The sequence below is a fragment of the Muscardinus avellanarius genome (genome assembly GCF_963383645.1).
Source record: "Muscardinus avellanarius genome assembly, chromosome: 16".
Taxonomy (NCBI): domain Eukaryota; kingdom Metazoa; phylum Chordata; class Mammalia; order Rodentia; family Gliridae; genus Muscardinus; species Muscardinus avellanarius.
The window spans coordinates 16,898,480-16,916,677 of NC_137802.1; the positions used below are offsets into that span (position 1 = coordinate 16,898,480).

At 52.2% G+C, this 18,198-nt stretch overlaps 1 protein-coding gene and 1 pseudogene across 2 annotated transcripts; one reads left to right on the top strand and one right to left on the bottom strand.

Moving 5' to 3' along the window:
- Positions 1–228: 228 nt before the first annotated feature.
- Positions 229–560, bottom strand: LOC308275599 (protein FAM136A-like; annotated as a pseudogene). Its single transcript has one exon. The product of its transcript is annotated as a protein FAM136A-like (transcript).
- Positions 561–7,602: 7,042 nt separating this feature from the next.
- Positions 7,603–18,101, top strand: LOC308275077 (polyunsaturated fatty acid lipoxygenase ALOX15-like; the record flags this gene model as incomplete). Its single annotated transcript, XM_080713095.1, has 14 exons — positions 7,603–7,737; positions 9,345–9,549; positions 10,174–10,255; positions 10,327–10,449; positions 10,548–10,651; positions 10,841–11,001; positions 11,928–12,071; positions 13,282–13,491; positions 14,983–15,069; positions 15,173–15,342; positions 16,381–16,502; positions 17,443–17,543; positions 17,662–17,829; positions 17,922–18,101. The coding sequence occupies 14 exons, from the start codon at positions 7,603–7,605 to the stop codon at positions 18,099–18,101; spliced, it is 1,992 nt and encodes a 663-aa protein (XP_080569221.1).
- Positions 18,102–18,198: the final 97 nt, after the last annotated feature.

Here is an 18,198-nt window from a genome sequence, read left to right on the forward strand (position 1 = left end):
GAAACTTAGGCTTTAGAAACTCTCTTGTGCTCTTTCACATAAATTTTAGCACCAGTGTTTTCAATTTCACTTTCAAGGACAAAACACAAAGGAACCAGTGCCTAGGGGCAAAAGACATATGCCTAAGCTTGTTGCCACCCTTAGTTTCTCCATATATAAAATTGCTTAAAAGATTAAAATTCCCTTTCCTCTTTTTAAATAGATCCCCAATAACCACAGGCAAAGACTTCATTTCCCAATGGATGAGAGATTCCTTCATCTTCTTGGTCATAGTTGGGATGAGGTGCGTGTGGTCATCACACACTAGTCACACAACTGTCCAGCTGACGCTTCACCTGAAACTCCTTACTCCCTGCATCCATCGGATCTTGGGCTTTGTCACTGCAGTGCATGGTACACCAGGCCGGGCGGTCCTGGAACTTCTCCAACTCACTGCTCACCAGGCCGTGGACTTGAGCCAGGGGCGCATGGTCATGCTCTATGCACTGGGGCACTTGCTGCATGGATGCCTGGCTGTCTTCACAGCAGTTGGCATTGCAATGGAACAAGAGGCCCTGCATCTTTGGGTGTTCTCTCTCTCCATACTCTTCAACATGAAGCCCATCACCTCCCGTACCTGAGCTGCTGCCGGTCCATCATGGCGATCCCACGCTGCACTGTGCCGGTGCCCACTTGGGATCCGCGCACGTTCTGCCCCTCGCTGCCACATGGACTATAAAATTTTAATATTTGTGTTCCCCAAATGTACAGACTTAATTCCACTATGACCATCTTCTTTCCTGTTAATTCTGCTTTGTGGTTTCCCAGAAGAGCTATGCGACTGCTCCATCTCCTGCATCGGCTGCTTCAAAGACCTGGTGGAACTGTCTGGGCCTTCCAGCTGAGACCAATGGAACAATATAAAAATAATGTGTGAAAACAAAGAAAATTAAAGGATTTCTGACAAGTCGCATTTGGTTTTAAGTTTTACTAATTTCTATATGTAAATAAAAGATATAATGTTTGTGCAAAAAAATAAAGGACTAAGGAAAGACCACCAATATTTTGGTCCTAGTCCTCTATGGTCAAATACAACACAGGGAATAAATGACGGGACTTCTAAGGGATTTGTAAATTCTGAAAATGCACCCATTCCCCCAAGAAGGGAGACTGTGGAGACCCCAGAGAAGGAGCCACCAACATATACTCTGCAAAAAAGGATCATCCAGGAGGAACATGTCCTCTGTGCTTCAAGAGAAGGCAAATGGTCAGCAACGCCATGACATGCCCTGTCCTGACAGATGGCACGACTGGAAAGGTGAAGTCTCACCAAGTCCCTAAGAGCACCCTGAGGAGCCCTGACTGACCTTAACGACACAGTTGTTAAAAGCATATGTTTGCCAGCTTGGCTTAGAATTTCCAGAAAAACAGTATAACCAGAGGCAAATGTGCTATTTTAAGGGTGACTGAAAGGATCTGTACTAAAGCCATTTATACAATATTCCTACCTTTAAACCTACAAAACAATAAAATATGACACCAAAACTCAAAATCTTCCTCCACCTAAGTCCTTATAAGATGCTGTAACATTAAACTTGTTGTTCTTGAACTTGTACAGGTCCAGGACCATCAGACTTCTACCAAAAAGTGGAAGTTCTTATTTCTGTAATCTCATAGAGAATATGAGGCCTATTCAAAATCCTAAAGACCAAAAACCTGTTTGAGCTAAATAAAGGATAACATGCTGGATCTTTTTCAAGATTTGTGCCACAAAAGCTTTGCAGCATTAACGTATAATTACTCATGGCCTGTTGCAAATGGGTTGGCTACCTGGCCCCCAACTTGGAATGCTAACAAATAGATGGACAAGGTAATAGGCTATGACAAAACTATTATGGCGTGATATCTGGATTACCGTAAGGGATTTTCCATGGAGATGCGCACTGAACCCCCCAAAATGACTTTGAGCCAAAATAACCAGACTCTTTCATCCTTCCAGCTCCAGATGACTACGACCAACCTTGTTACACGGTGCCCTCAATACCCTCATCCAAACTTGCTTCTCTTCACCCCGCCTTGCTGTCCATGCCCTTCACATTTCATCCCTTGTCCATATTTCCCTTAACAGATAAACTAGGGCAACAAAGGAGAGCCTGCTCTTACTTTTGCATTTGGGATGCCAGGAATTTCCTTGGATGTGTTGTTTTAATAGTACCAATAATTCAAAAGCATAACCAGTTATTTATTTATTTATTTAGGTACTGCAGGTGGAACCCAGGGCTTTTCTACCTCCAGGCTATATTATTATACCAATTTTGTAGTTTATTAGGAAACAGGGTCTCACTAAGTTGCTGAGAGCCTGACTAAGTAGCTGAGTCTGGCTTCGAACCTGTGTGGACCTCCTGTTTCATCCTCCCAAGCGCAGGGATTACAAGCGCACACCAACTCGCCCGGCTAGCATAACCAGTTTAATATATAATATGTAACAACAACTGGACAATACTCAATAATCAAATAAAATTGTTGGGAATGAATCCTCATGGAGGGCATGGCTCCTGTGGTTTCTAACTCCTTTACTCGTTTTCTTCCTCATCCTACTCATTGGGCCATGCATAGTCAACATGATTAGGTTGCAAATCAAAAAATTCACTAACCGCTCTATAGATGAGGTTCATCTCTTGCAGACATAGGCCAGTACATCCTCCTCCCAAATGCACAGGACCTCTGAAGCCCCTCACAGTGCCTGCAATGCAGCTCCTAGGCCTTGGCCACAGTCTTCTCTCGGCTCAGGACTTTAATGACAAACTCCAGCTTGCCCTGGAGTCCACAACCACATCGCTCACCTCCCTACAGGACAGGTGACCGCAGTGACCCAGGTTGCCTTACAAAATAGGCAAGCTCAAGACCTTCTTAGAGCAGAAACAAGGGAACCTGTCTATTTCCACAGAAAGAATGTTGTTACTACATCAATTAATCTTTTCTGGTGAAACAAAATGCACATACCTTAGCCAAGCTGTGAGTAAGACACCTGAGGGCTGACTCTTTCATTGGCTGGTTTCAACCCCCCTGGCCACTTATATCCTACCAATGATAGGGCCAGTGTTCTTAACCTGTCTCTCTCTTTTTTTAGCTCCTTGTCTCTTAAGATTCATCTGCTCCTAAGTTGCAGAGATATTGCATGTGACCATTAACCTACTACTGCTACAGCCTACACCTGCCTGTCTGTGGACCCCTGACCCGCTGTCCTGGCCTATATCCCCCTACACTCCCCCCGACCTGGCCAGCAGGGAGTAGTTTGTGAGATTTTGGCACCCCCTACTACCAAAAGGCCGGGATGTTAGGTTGGAGCAGGTATGTTGGCAGTCCTCCATGCCTGAAAGTTCCAGTTGACTGATGCATGTAACTGCAGTTAAACAACAGTGGCCTAACAGTCCTGACTGATGCGTACAACCACAAAGACCTATGTCATCCAGTTCCTGACATAGGCGTTGCCCAGTTACAAGAACTTCGATATGGATCACTGCTTAAAATTCAACATCCTTCCTGCCCAGAAAGCCCCCAACTCCCTGCTCTCTCCTGTCCTCAGAAAACAGGCCCATAAATAGTTTCAACCTGCCGACCTTAGGTGCACTGGCCCCACCTTTAGATCAGTGAACCTCACCCGGGAGTGTAGAATAAAGCACCTCTTGGGCCGAGCGTGGTGGCACACGCTTGTAATCCCTGTGCTTGGGAGGCGGAGACAGGAGGATCGCGCAGGTTCGAAGCCAGCGGCGCGCTGGCTTAGGAGACCCTGTTTCCAAATAAAAATGTAAAAATAGGTCTGGGAGTGTAGCCCGGAGGTAGAAGAGCTTCCAGGAACCCCAGTACCACCAAAAAAAAAAAAGTACCTCTTGGTTTTTACTTGAACTACTTGCCTCATTCCCTGTGTCGCAACCTTACACAGATGATCAGTTATTGCCCTGTTATCAAGAGTTGCCTGATGTTCCTCACCTAGTTCTTTATTGATGTCAAGGTTCTGATGTGTTCTTAACAGTTTTGGTGATTAGGCAGGTCAACTGACTCATTTGGATACAAGTCCACCACTAGTCCAGAGATGGCCACTAAAGTAACCAAGAACCCTGCAAGAAGACCTGGGGACCAGAGGTGGAAATTGCCATGACAGTCAGAGGTAGGGAATGTGACCCATGGATGGACTGACAACAGTGGAAATGGTAAAATCATTCTGAATTTGCAGTGCCCCTGAAATCCTTTGGGAATGGTGGAATAAGAGAAATTAAAAGACTGACCAACCTGAGGATAGGTTCATCTCTGTGGTTGAAGTTGGGCTACTTGTAGCATGACTACAGTTAAGGTTACATGACACTAGTCCTACATGAAGACAATGTCCTAGAACAATAAGTGAGATTGAAATGGGGTTTTCTGAACTCTATGCCATACTATAAGTATTATGAGTATAGCCATTAAAAACCAGAAGGGGAGCTGGGCGTGGTGGCACACACTTGTAATTCCCGCGCTTGGGAGGCTGAGACAGGAGGATCACACAGGTTCGAAGCCAGCCTCAGCTACTGAGTGAGGCTCTCAGCAACTTAGTGAGACCCTGTTTTCAAATAAAGTATAAAATAGGTCTGGGAGTATAGCCCGAAGCTAGAAAAGCTTCTGGATTCCACCCTCAGTATCACACACAAAAAACAACAAAAACAAACAAACAAAAAACCAGAAGGATTGTTGGTTAAAATTTGTGATTTTGGATTCCTCATTCTGTACGGCCAAGACCAATGAAATGTAAGGTTGGACCTGTTTAGCTGACTTGGGCTTGATCATACAGAAGGAAGATGGGTTTAGTCCATTTTCTCCTATGTGAATCCAGAAATTAAGACTATAGAGAGCAGAGGTGGGGATTGGAATAACTTGCCTCAAGGCAAGCACCCACAGGTATGGTGCTGCTCTAGCTGGACACAGTCAGGGGGCAGCTCTCAGCTGTGAGGCTCCAACAGAGAAAAGAAAATTAATGCAAATGGGCCCATTGCTTATCTGGTGTAGAAAATCTTTTATAAGTTTAGAGGAGCAATGGCTGGGTGCTTCTTTATCAGAATTCTACAGGTGGCTCCAGCCTGCAGGCCCCAGCAGTATCCAGAGTAATTCTATCTGAGCATAAAACAAATTCACAATAGGTGAATGGACTGAGAGTCATACATTTTTTTTTAAAGATACATCAGAACCATCAAAAAGATTGCCTGGTATTTAAGGATAAGGCTATCTGAGAGCCATAGGTGCTCTTTAGACTCCAATAGGCTCCAGACATCATGAGGGTTCATACTGTGAGGCGTCTCCCTAGAGTTAGTTTCGGGGCCTCAGAAACTAAGGTCCCCACTGAGGCCATCAAGTGTAAGCCGGCTGGCCAAGCCAGAGCTATGGGGTCAGGCTCTTTGCTGAGAATGAGCTCTGGCTGCTGGTCTTCCCTTGTCTTGCGTCTGCACTCCCAATGCCACCTCCTCTTATCAGAGATATACAAATTAACTTATCTCGTGTAGGCAGTCTGAGGACTGATGCCTTGACCAGGAGTTTTAAGCTTTCAAATGCCTGTTTTGGTTTGAGGAAGCATTCTGAGAGAGTTGGACACTCCTGGTATTCTTTAAGGAGTTTGTACAAGGGTTGTGTTATTTCCTCATAGCCCGGGATCCATAGGTGGCAGCCACCTGCCTCTCCCCAAAATGCCCGCAAGTTGTCCTGTGGTACTGGGGAGAGGGGAACCAAATGTGGGACTCTGACTCTCTCTCTCTCTCTCTCTCTCTCTCTCTCTCTCTCTTTCTCTACCCTCCCCCTTTCTCTCTCTCTCTCTCTCTCTCTCTCTCTCTCTCTCTCTCTCCCAAAAGAGCACGAGTCCCCTCCCAGTATGATCCTCAAGTAAGTAATTTGGACCTCACAAAGTCGAGCCTTTTTATTTTGTGGTAATGAGGATTGAGCCCAGGGACATTCTATCTCCGAGCTATACACCCCTAACCTTTTTTTCTTCTTTACTGTGGAACAGGACTTCGTCAAGTTTTGGACAGCCTCGATAAGTAGCTGAGGCTGGTTGTGAACCTGTGATTCTTCTGTCTCAGCCTCCCATAAACTGGGAGGACAAGCATGTGTCACCATGCCAGGATAATTTCAGCCTTTTCTCTTGAAACTTTATCACCTCTATGAGCCAGGAAATTAAGGTCTCATTGCCTCCTTATAGCCACCTAGAGAGAAAGAGGCCAGCAGCAGGTCTTCTACATATGAGAGGAGCTTGGCCTGGGGTTGATTCCAATCCTCCAGTCCTTAGCCAAGGCCTGCCCAAACATGGGCAGGCTGTCCCTAATCCCCCGAGGCAGCACCCTCCAAGTTAACTGGCATCCTGGGGTCCTCAAGGGCAAAAAGTAGCTGGCTATCTGTATGGAGAGGGATGCAGAAGAGAGCATCTTTTACATGCAGCACAGAGTAGCACTGAGTTCCACTGGGAATCTGTATCGGGATGTCTAAGGTTAGGAACCATTGGGTGGAGGGCCCACTGCCTCACTGATAAGCCTGAGATCCTGCTCCTGGAGCCATTTATCATTTCACCTCCTCACACCCAAGATGGGGTGATATAAGGACTGACACATTCTCCTAATAAGCCCAAGCTTAACTGGTGATTTACAATGGGCAACAGCCCTGATTTGCCTCAGGCCTAGGGGATATTGTTTTTGCTGGGGAAGGTGACTGTCCACAGGTTTCCCACCGGTTTCGAGGTTAGGGCCCATCTCACAGTTCTGCCAGCTCTCCACACAGTTGGATTGATGTCAATTTCCATTAAAGGGTGTTCCCATGTGGTGGGTCCCAGGGAAGACAGAGAGTACAACACTGGTTGAATTAATTCCATAGCTCAAATGTACCTTCTTCCTATAAACCCCAGCATTTCCTTTGGTGTGGGTGAAGCAACTTCTGTGTGTGTGTGTGTGTGTGTGTGTGTGTGTGTGTGTGTGTGTGTGTACTTGTTCAGGTAATGGGGTCTTCCTTGCCATCTAAGCTTACCCCCCAGAGTCTGCCATCTAGGGCACATTCCTCTCACTCATGGGATTTCGTGTGTGTGGGGTAGTGGGGATTTCATCCAGGGTCATTCTTCCTCTGAGCTGAGTTACAGCCCCAGCTCTATTTTATTTATTTGTTTATTTATTTTTGTGGTAGTATTGGACATTGAACCCAGCAGCATTCTACCTCTGAGATACACCTCCAGCCCTATTTTTAATTCTTATTTTGACACCACGTCCTGATATTAGTGTGCCATCATGCCCTGCATTTTTTTGATGAACTGGGTGTTGAGTCCTTCTTGATTATTTTCTGTTCCAATCCTCCTCTGCTTCCCCCTTCTGTCCTCCTCCCACCAAATTAATGGCTTTTTCCCCTGTCCCCTCCAGGCAGGGCTCCACCTTTCCGGACTGGGGCCCAGCTTGGGGTTGGTGTAACAAACAGGGCCCTTGGCACCCCCAGGCAGGGTTGGTGGAAGACAGGCCACCTACACCTGACCCCAAGAGGGACTTCGAGAGGGCGGGGTCTCCAGCTCCTTTATTTAGCGCGTCAACCCTTCTGCTTATCAGAAGACGCAAGACTTCTTTGTGCAAGATGGGTGTCTACCGCATCCGCGTGTCCACCGGGGCCTCGGTCTTCGCGGGCTCCATGAATGAGGTGCAGCTGTGGTTGGTCGGTGAGCACGGGGAGGCGGCGCTCGGGGCGCTGCTCAGGCCCTGCCGAAACCAGGTGAGCTTCACCGAATGGGCTGGGGTGCTGCACCCCAGACCCACACCATACACACCTGGTAGGAGACACGCCCCAGCCCACCCTGCAAAGCCTCTGAGACCTCAGAGATCTTTGGGTGGCTGTCCTGCCACCTGGCCTCCTGGCAATTGAGGGAACACTCCTGCTCTTTCTCACTCCACAGATCTCACCAAGCCCAGCGATCACCAGAATGCCTCTATTTTTTGTTGTGTTGGTACCGGGGATTGAATCCAGGAGCATCCTACCTCTGAGCCACCCCTACCTTTCCCAACCTGTTGTATTTTTTATTTTGAAACAGGATCTCACTAAATTGCCGAGGGTCTTGCTGAATTGCTGAGGCTGATCTCAAACCTGTGATCCTCCTGTCTCGGGCTCCCAAACACTAGGATTAGTGGTGTGGGTCCCCATTACAGCTGCAACCCATTGTGAAAGTATTTTTCAGCCTGACATGGTGGCTTAAGTCTGTAATCCCAAAATTTGTGAGGCTGAGACAGTAAGATTGGAAGTTCAAGGACAGCCCCCCAAAATAGTGAGATCCATCAATCTAGCAAAACACTGTTCCAAAAAAAAAATGTAAAAATGGGGCCTGAGGCTGTAGCTTGGCTGGACAATGCCCCTGGGTTCAATGTCCAATACTATAAAAAATAAGAGCTGCTGTTTCAAATGTTGTCTATTGTTGCTGGATCTCTGATTTGGGGGAGCATTATCCCCTGAGGTGAGGTGGAACCAGGGAAGGGCAGGAGGAGCCCCGCATGGGGAGGGAGGCCCAGTTTTGCTATTTGTATCTACTTGGTGTTTTACCTGGTCCTGTTACTTTTTCTGCCACTGGCCTCAAATTTACATCGCCCGTCCAGGTTTCCTCCAGACCCCATATCCAGCTGTGCCCCCTCAGCAGACACTGCAAAGGAGCATGCAGAAGGCCCCGTGTCCCCTCCCAGCCTCTCCTCTCCCAGGCATCTTGTGCCTCCTCTGTCTCTGCCTCCGTTGAGCCAGCGCCCCTTCCCACCCCCTGCGCAGCTCTGCCAGGGACCCGAAGTCCTCCAACCCTTGCCGCCCAGCTTCACCCTCCCCGCCTCTGCTCTGCACCCTCAGAAGCCAGAGCACTTCTCCATCCACAGGACATCCCTAGCCTTAAAACCTTTGCATGGCTCCTGCCTGCTCCCAGGACCAAATCCAAAGCCCTGGCCTAAGCCTCGGGCCCACCGCCTCCCACCCGGGCGCTCTGGGCTCCAGGCCAGGCCGCTGCGCTCCCTTCCCCTCTGCTCCCCGGCCTCTGCCTGGTGCTCCGCTCCCTCCAGGTCTGGGCCCGCAGCGCCTCCCACTCCCGGTGAGCTGCAGTGGTCACAGGGCAGCGTGCAGAGCCCCCGAGACTGCAGGAGGGGGCGCTGGAGGGAGGCGAGCACCGCCCTCTTCCGTCCCAGGGCTCGCTCTGGGCCGAGGCGCCAGACCACCCAGAACCAGACTGGGCCGCCGCCCCAGGGCCCCTGTCTCCTAGACCCTGCAATAGGGCGTGGGGGAGGGCAGCGGGGCCGCCCGAGCGCCCCGCCCCCCCACCGCCCCTCTGATGCTGAGCCTCCGTGGTCCCCCAGGAGCAGGAATTCCAGGTGGACGTGGCCGAGTACCTCGGGTCGCTGCTGTTTGTGAAGCTGCGCAAATGGCACCTCCTGCAGGACGACGCCTGGTTCTGCAACTGGATCTCCGTGCAGGGCCCGGGGGATGGAGGGGCCGAGTACAGGTTCCCCTGTTACCGCTGGGTGCAGGGCCACTCTGTCCTGAGCATCCCCGAGGGCACAGGTGAGCCCAGGAGCGGGGCAGAGGCAGGGCGGCAGGTGTGGGCTGGGACCCGCGGGCGGGGCTCTTTGGGAGTCCTCACACCCAAGGGTTAGCCGGGCGGGCGGGCTTGGTGGCGCACACTTGTAATCCCAGCATTAGGGAGTCAGAGACCTGAGGATTGCAGGTTAGAGGTCAGCCTCAGCAACTTAGATGTTGTTTCTGAATAAAAAATAGGGTTGGGGTGTAGCTTAGAGGTAGAATGCTCCTGAGTTCTATCTTTAGTAACAGTGAATGATAGAATGAATGAATGAATAACAAATAAATAAATGTACAGCCCAAGCCAAAGGCAGTGGTGCACACCTGTAATCCTAGTGCTTGGGAGGCTGAGACAGGAGGATTGTATTTCAAGGCCAGCCTCAAAAAATAAAAATAAAAAGTCTGGGGGTTTAGCTGAAATGTCCCTGGTTCAATCTCCAGTCCAAGGAAAATAAAAAATGACAAAGGGTGCTGGCCCTGGCGCCTGGTGAAGCTCATTAAGGGCATGGACTGGGGGATTGGCCAGCCCCCAGAGCCACCGCGAGGGCTGCCTGGCAGGGACAGGGCGAGCCCTCAGCAGATCCACACGCGCCCCTCCCGCACTTCCAGGCTGCACGATGGTTGGAGACACTCAAGGCCTGTTCAAGAAACACAGGGAAGAGGAGTTGGAGGAGAGAAGGAAGCTGTACCGGTGAGCCCCGCCCCTCCTCAGGGAGCTGCTGGCCCTGGGAGCACCCGCCAGATTCCATCTCTCCCTCACAGGTGGGGCAACTGGAAGGCTGGCCTGATCCTGAATGTGGCTGGGGCCAGTTTATCTGACCTCCCCGCAGATGAGCGGTTTCTGGAGAACAAGAAAATCGACTTTGAAGCCTCGCTGGCCGTGGGGTGAGAGCCGGGGTGTGCTGGTCTAGTGCAGGTCAATGTGCTGGACCCCTCTCAGTGATGTTTTACTCTAAGAATAACTGTCCCACTCTTCCCCAAAGGCTGACAGACCTCACTGTCAAAAGATTTGTGAATTTGTTGACCAACTGGGATGACCTGGAGGATTTTAACCGGCTTGTGTGGTGTGGCTATGGCAAGCTGGCTGGTCAGTCTCTCTACCCTGGCACTCCTCCCAGGACCCTTTCCCTCGACCCCACCCAGGGGGAAATAGGAAGAAACAGGATTGAGAAGCCAGAGGCCTGGGTTACCGGGCTGGGATGAAGCAGGGACAGTTTGGGGGGGTTAGAAGGACCAGGAGCTCAGATCACACACCTTGAGCATTTGCCATCCCCAGAGAGAGTACAGCGGTCCTGGAAGGAGGATGCCTTCTTTGGGTACCAGTTTCTCAATGGCGCCAACCCCATGCTGCTGAGGCGCTCCATCCGCCTTCCTGCCCGCCTCGTTTTCCCTACAGGGATGGAGGAACTGCAGGCCCAGCTGGAGGAGGAGCTGCAGGTATGGACGTCAGAGCCCTGGGTAGGCTGTGGTGTTAGCATGGGCGACACTGCTGTAAGGTCCACTGTGGGCCGGCTCACTGTGGTTGGCTAGAAGGAATCCTACAGAGAAATCCTGAGCGATGTTGATCAAGGACTGGTCCAGGCTTCTTCTCCATGTGAGAATAGCATCTTGTGAGGGTGTAAAGGTGGGACACTTCATAGAGACAGTGTCAAAGTAAAGAAACGTGGCTGGGCCTTGATGCTAAGGAGTCAGGGAGGATGCAGAGTAAGAAAATCGGGGCCAAAGCCAGACATGGTGGCGCACACACCTGTCATTCCAGTACTTGGGAGGCTCAGACGGGGGGATCTCAGGTTTGAGGCCAGCCCCAGCAACTTAATGAGGTCCCTCAGCAATTTAGCAAGACCTTGTTTAAAATAAATAAATAAAAGGTTGGGAGTGTAGCTCAGTGGTAGAACACACACATACAATCTGGGCACACAAACAAGTATTCAAACCAGCCAGGTGTGTTGGCACTTTCCTGTAATCCCAGTACTTGGTAGGCTGAGACAGGAGGATCACAGGCTTGAGGACAGTCTTGGCAAATAGTGAGATTATCAGTAACCTTGCAAGACTGTGTTTCAAAATAAAAATAAAATAGGGCTGGGGGTGCAGCTTGGGGGTAGAATGCCCCTGGGTTTAGTCCCCAGTACCACACACTTACAACAAACAAACAACAACAACAAAGCAAAACAAAGCCAAAATGAAAGAGAGCCCTCAAAAGTGGGGTGGAGGTGTAGTTCAGGGCAGAATGTTCTTGGGTTCAATCCCCAGCAGCCCCCACCCAGAATTCTGTGAAATAACGAGCAGGTGACCCACTGCCTGCGCAGAGCAGGCGAGCCAGGGCGGGAGGAGCAGCCGCTGAGGGAGCCTGGCCTCTCCCCCAGGGCGGCACCCTGTTTGAAGCGGACTTCTCTCTGCTGGATGGGATCAAGGCCAACGTCATCAGCTGCAGCCAGCAGCACCTGGCCGCCCCTCTGGTCATGCTGAAGCTGCAGCCTGATGGGCAGCTCTTGCCCATGGCCATCCAGGTGAGCGGGCGGAGGACTTCTGCTCCTCGAGGGGCCGCAGGCGGTGGGCTGGAGTGTGGCAGGGGAGGCTCCCAGGCTGAGCTGAGAACGAGGACGCTGGCGAGGGCTGTGGTGAAGGACCCGTGGCACCTTGGCAGGCAGCCGTATGCAGGTGCCGCCTGGGGGTGCTGAGCGTCGGGATTCCAGTCTCACGCTGACACTCTGGGCCCCGAGCGCACAGCAGCCACAGGCATGGACGGAGTGCAGAGGGAGGTCCAGGGGGCTCCAGGGCAGGGAAAGGGAGAGGCAGGCACAGAGCTGCAGAAGAGGCCACAGAGCAGAAACAAAAGAACCAAAGTTAGGCGAGGTGTGGTGGTGCACCCCTGTAATCCCTGCACTGGGAGCTGAGACAGAAGGGCCACGGGTTTGCGACCAGCCTCAGCAATGTAGGGAGACTGCCAGCAGTCTATGGGGCCCCTGTTTCAAAACAAAACAAACACAAAAGTGCTGGGCTGGGGGTGTAACTCGGAGGTTGAGAGCTCCTGCGTTTGATCCCCAGTTACCTCTCCCCCAGACTGAAGTTAGAATGCTGTAGTGATTTATGCATACCATGTCTACAACAGCACAATTCACAGTGCTAAAGTTTGGAGCCAATCCAGGTGTCCATCAGCGGATGGGTAAAGAAAACCTGGTGTGAACACACAGTGGAATGCTACTCAGACTTAAAGAAGAAGAAATTATGTCATTTGCAGGAAAGTGGAGGGCACTAGAGAACATTATGCTGAGTGAGACCAGCCAGTCTCAGAGAGTCAAGGACTGTAAGTTTTCTGTCACATGTCGAAACTAGAATGGCCATAGGAAACAAAAGGGATGCCAGTCAAACGCGGACAGATAGGGCAAAATAGTGGAAGGGGTCAGAAAAGGGAGGTGGGAGGACCAAAAGAAGACCGAGGAAAGAAATATTTCAAATAATTGTACGTCCCTACATGGAGGCGTCACTACCAACCTCTCTAGCAAGGAGTGGGGCGGGATGTGGAGGAAACGCAGCAAGGGCTGCCTGCATGTGTGGCCGCATCCCTTTGAATCTCACGCTGGTGTGTAATTGCAATGCACCAGTAAACATTTTAACAACTTGGCGGAGGAAGAGAGGTTAAGGTGCAGAGCCAGGGCAGCACAGGACGCCTGGCCCAGCCCCTCGCAGCCCTCCCTTCCCGCTCTCGCCCTTGTCCAGCTCCAGCTGCCGAGGATCGGATCGGCCCCTCCGCCGCTCTTCGTGCCCACGGATCCGCTGATGGCCTGGCTCCTGGCCAAATGCTGGGTCCGCAGCTCGGACTTCCAGCTTCACGAGCTGCAGTCCCATCTTCTGCGGGGACACTTGATGGCCGAGGTGTTTGCAGTGGCCACCATGAGGAGCCTTCCGTCCGTTCATCCCATCTTCAAGGTAACCCACTTCCCTTCCCCTGGCCTGCCGCTCTCCCCGCCCTGACGCACACTGCCACCTCTGGCACGAAGCACCCAGGGGCCAGGAGTGTGAGGGAGGGCAGGTGGCCTGGCGGCTCCTCAGTGGGTGGTAGCACCTCTGACTCCCAGGGAACTGAGAACGATTCCTGGGAAAGGGGTGCAAAATTCCTTTTTCATGTATAAAGCACAGATGTCCATATGGTACATAAATAGTACATGCAAATGACTAAAATTTCATTGAATCAGAGGAATCCACAGAAATAATGTGAAAAATCTTTCTATCTAGTCACTGAAGGGTTCACCTGGCTGGGCATTATGATGCACGCCTGTAATTCCAATACTTGGAAGGATGAGACAGGAGGATCACAGGTTCTAGGACAGCCTCAGCAAGTTAAGGAGACGTTCAACTTGCTGCAAAATAGTGAGACTGGGGTGTAACAGAAAGGTAGAATGGCCCTGGGTTCAATCCCAGCACACACACACAAAAAGATAACACTGGCCAGTTAGAGGCGCTCAGGTCAACCATGGCCTCCCTTATTACAATGAGAGCAAAATGTTCATCATTAAGACGTTGACTGGTGCTCCCTCTGGGGCCAGAACCACTCTGGCTGTTGGGAGTTTCATGTCCAGTCAGGGGGCAGACAGTGAAGGTGTATCGAGAATTTGGGCTGTGACACCTATGGCACAGGGAGCGCAAGCCGTGGGGTGCTGGCGTGTGTAGAGCAGGAGGTCAGGAATGGTGCCTTGAAGAGCTGACGTGGAGGCTGAGAGGAGGGAGGCAGCCAGTGAGGGGCCGGGCCAGCGTTCAGGGCTCACGCAACAGCCCGGGCAAAGGTCCTGAGATGCGCCCCTGAGCATGGCCCTTTGAAGAACAGAAAGGTGAGAGATGGAGAGAGGGAGCAGATGAGGTCCTGGGGCAGCCAGCTCAGACCGCACCCTCTCAGGGGTGCAGTTGTGTCTTCCCAGGGGAGAGTGAAACACCACTGGGGGACTGCAGGAGGACTGCAGGGTTGAGGCCAGTCTCAGCAACTTAGTGAGATCCTGTTTCAAAATAAAGATGGTTGTGGGTGTATCTCAGAGGTAAAAATCCCCTAGGTTCAATCCCCAGCAAACAACAGCAATAGCAAAAACAAAAACAAAACATCCTAAATGCTCCTTCCCCAAAAAATATTCCATGGGGGGGGGATTAGGAAAAAGAAAGTCCCAAGGATCCTTAGGGACTGTTCATGAAAAGAAAAATGGTTGGAGAACATTGGTCTGGACTCATGAAAAGAATGTGAAAGGGAAAGAGAATGATTTCCTTGAGCTGTGATGAAGTGCTAAGTCAGGGTGTGAGGTAGGGATCAGGCAGTGAAGTCAACCCTGAGCCCGGCTGCGCTGTCCCTGCAGACCCGCCTGCCCCTTCCCAGCCTGTGTCCTGCAGGCACCTGCCACCGCCCCAGTCTTACTTTTCCTTGCTTCTCTCCCCCAGCTTATAATTCCTCACCTGAGATACACCATGGAAATTAACCTCCGGGCCAGGAATGGGCTGGTCTCTGACTCTGGAATTTTCGACCAGGTACCGGGAAGGGAGGGGCGATCTCGGTTGGCTCTCCCTCCAGCTCTGTGATCAGGGCCGCTCTTTGTGCCTGTGGCTGACGCCCTTGGTCCTCGCTCCTCAGGTGGTGAGCTCAGGTGGGGGCGGCCACGTGGAGCTGCTCAAGCGAGCAGGGGCCCTTCTGACCTACAGCTCACTCTGTCCCCCTGATGACCTGGCTGAGCGGGGGCTCCTGGACGTCAAGTCTTGCTTCTATGCCCAAGATGCCCTGCGGCTCTGGGAAATCCTCTATCGGTAAGGCCAGTGGGAAGACGGGGCCCTTGAGGTAAGGTGGAGAAGAAGGCAAGGAGATGAGGGGTGCGGTGGCACACACCTGTAATCCCAGTACTTGGGAGACTGAGGCAGGAGTATCACAAGAGGTCAGCCTCAGCAAATTAGTGGGACCTTCAACAACTTAGTGAGAATCTGTTTCACAATAAATAAAAAGGGCTGGGGGTATAGCTTGGAGATAGAATACCCCTGGAGTCAATTCCTAGTACCAAAAAGAAGAGAAAGAAAGAAAGAGGAGGAGAGGAGGAGGAGGAGGAGGAGGAGGAGAGGAAATGAGAAGGAGGAGGAAGAGGAGGAGAGGAGATGAGAAGGAGGAGGAAGAGGAGAAGAGGAGATGAGAGGAGGAGGAGGAGGAGAGGAGGAGGAGGAGGAGGAGGAGGGGAGAAGGAGGAGAGAAGGAGGAGGAGGAGGGGAGGAGGAGGAGAGAAGGAGGAGGAGGAGGAGATGAGATGAGAGGAGGAGGAGGAGAGGAGGAGGAGGAGGAGGAGGGGAGGAGGAGGAGAGGAGGAGGAGGAGGAGGAGAGGAGGAGGAGGAGGAGGAGGAGGAGAGGAGATGAGAGGAGGAGGAGGGGAGGAGGAGGAGAGAAGGAGGAGGAGGAGGAGATGAGATGAGAAGAGGAGGAGGAGGAGGAGGAGGAGAGGAGGAGGAGGAGGAGGGGAGGAGGAGGAGAGGAGGAGGAGGAGGAGAGGAGATGAGAGGAGGAGGAGGGGAGGAGGAGGAGAGGAAGAGGAGGAGGAGAGGAGATGAGAGGAGGAGGAGGGGAGGAGGAGAGGAGATGAGAGGAGGAGGAGGGGAGGAGGAGGAGGAGGAGAGGAGGAGAGGAGGAGAGGAGGAGGAGGAGGAGGAGGAGGAGGAGGAGGAGCAACAGCAGCGGTAGTGGCAATGGCAGCTAGAGGAACAGGCGGGCTGTGGGCTGCGTCTTGGCTGGGCTGATGCCCCGGCCTGGCCACGTGAACCAGGCACACAGGCTTCAGCTCTCCCGCGCTCACTCCTGCCCACAGGTACGTGGAAGGAATGGTGAGCCTCTACTACCAGACGGACGCGGCTGTGAGGGAGGACCACGAGCTGCAGAGCTGGTGTCGGGAGATCACCGAGGTTGGGCTGCTGGGGGCCCAGGACCGAGGTAACAGGGGTCTCTGAGAACTAAGACACAGGCTCTAGAGCTCTCCTCAGGATGCCTTCTGCTTTGATAGAATCTTCTGAAAGCACCTCCAACCCCCTAAAAACTCCCAAGAGCAGTGGGAACAGGGCTTGTGCGTACCATGTGGCTCTCCAGAACAAGAGCCCGACTGGTGGCCTCTGCCCATTTCTGTGGTGTAAATCTCCCCACTGTGGCCGCCGACGTGACGCAGCCCAGACAGCTGAACACCTGGGGGAGATGACACCCTGTCTCTTGAGAGCCAGCTCTAGCCCCACTGGTTGGGGCTCTCCCGGGGCGCTCCTCCTTTACCCCACCCCAACCCCAGCCAAAAGCTTGGGATGCTCAGATGTCAGTTTCCACAAGTTGCTGAGAGTTTCTGGCACCCTGCTTTTCTTCTTTCTTTTTGTGACACTGGGATTGAACCCAGGAGTGTTTTATATCCAAGCTACACCTGCGGCTCTTTTAATTCTGTATTTTGAAATAGGATCTCTTTAAGTCACGGAGGGTCTTTCTAGGTTGCTGAGGATGGTCTCAAATCCATTGTCCTTTACTCTTAGCCTCCCAGGTGCTTGGATTGCAGGGATGGACATGCTCCACCACACTCCACCCTCACACCTCTTCATATCCCCTTCCATTTTGTTGATTTTTGCCACTGAAGATTTAACCCAGGGTATTACACCTCTGAGTCAGACCCCTGGTCCTTTTATTTTTTATTTTGAAACAAGGCCTTGCTGAGTTGCTAAGCGTCTCTCCAAGGTGCACGACTGGCCTTGAACCTGCGGTCCTCAGCCTCTCGAGTACTGGGCTCACTGGCGTGCACCACCACACCGGGATCTGGCATCTGCTCCGCCCTCGTTCTCTCTGGGTGTCTCAGCTCAGCTCCTGTGCCTGGCCTCACGGCTCTAACTCCCCACTCTCCTAGGGTTTCCCTCCTCTCTGCAGTCTCTGGCCCAGGCTTGTCACTTTGTCACCGTGTGCATCTTCACCTGCACCGGCCAGCACTCCTCCATCCACCTGGGCCAGGTACCTGCCAGGGGGAGGCGGCTGGGAGCATGTGGCCTGCACGGGAGGCGCCGCGTGCAGGTGGCCAAGGGGCTTTCATGCTCGGCCGGTCTTGACCCCAGTCCCTGCCCCTCCACAGCTGGACTGGTACTCTTGGGTCCCCAATGCGCCCTGCACCATGCGGCTGCCCCCGCCCACCAGCAAGGATGCAACAATGAAGACGGTGATGGCCTCGCTGCCCGACATCAGTCAGTCCACTCTCCAGATGGCCATCACTTGGCAGCTGGGCAGACGCCAGCCCGTTATGGTGAGAGCCAGGTGCCCAGGGTCCCGAGAAGAGGGGGACGTGCAGCCCCAAACTGGCACCGTAGGGTGCAGCTCTTCTCCCGTCCATCCTAGGTGCCTCTGGGCCAGCATGAGGAGGAGTACTTTTCAGGCTCTGAGCCCAAGGCTGTGCTGAAGAAGTTCAGGGAGGAGCTGGCCGTCCTGGATAAGGAAATCGAGATGCGAAACGAAAGCCTGGACATACCCTACGAGTACCTGCGGCCCAGCCTGGTGGAAAACAGTGTGGCCATATGAGTGTCCCAAGTCACCCACAACCCGTGCCACCCAAGGCCTCCCTCCCCCAGGTCCCGCTGCAAAGAGTCTCCTTCCCATAGTGAACACATTTATTCTA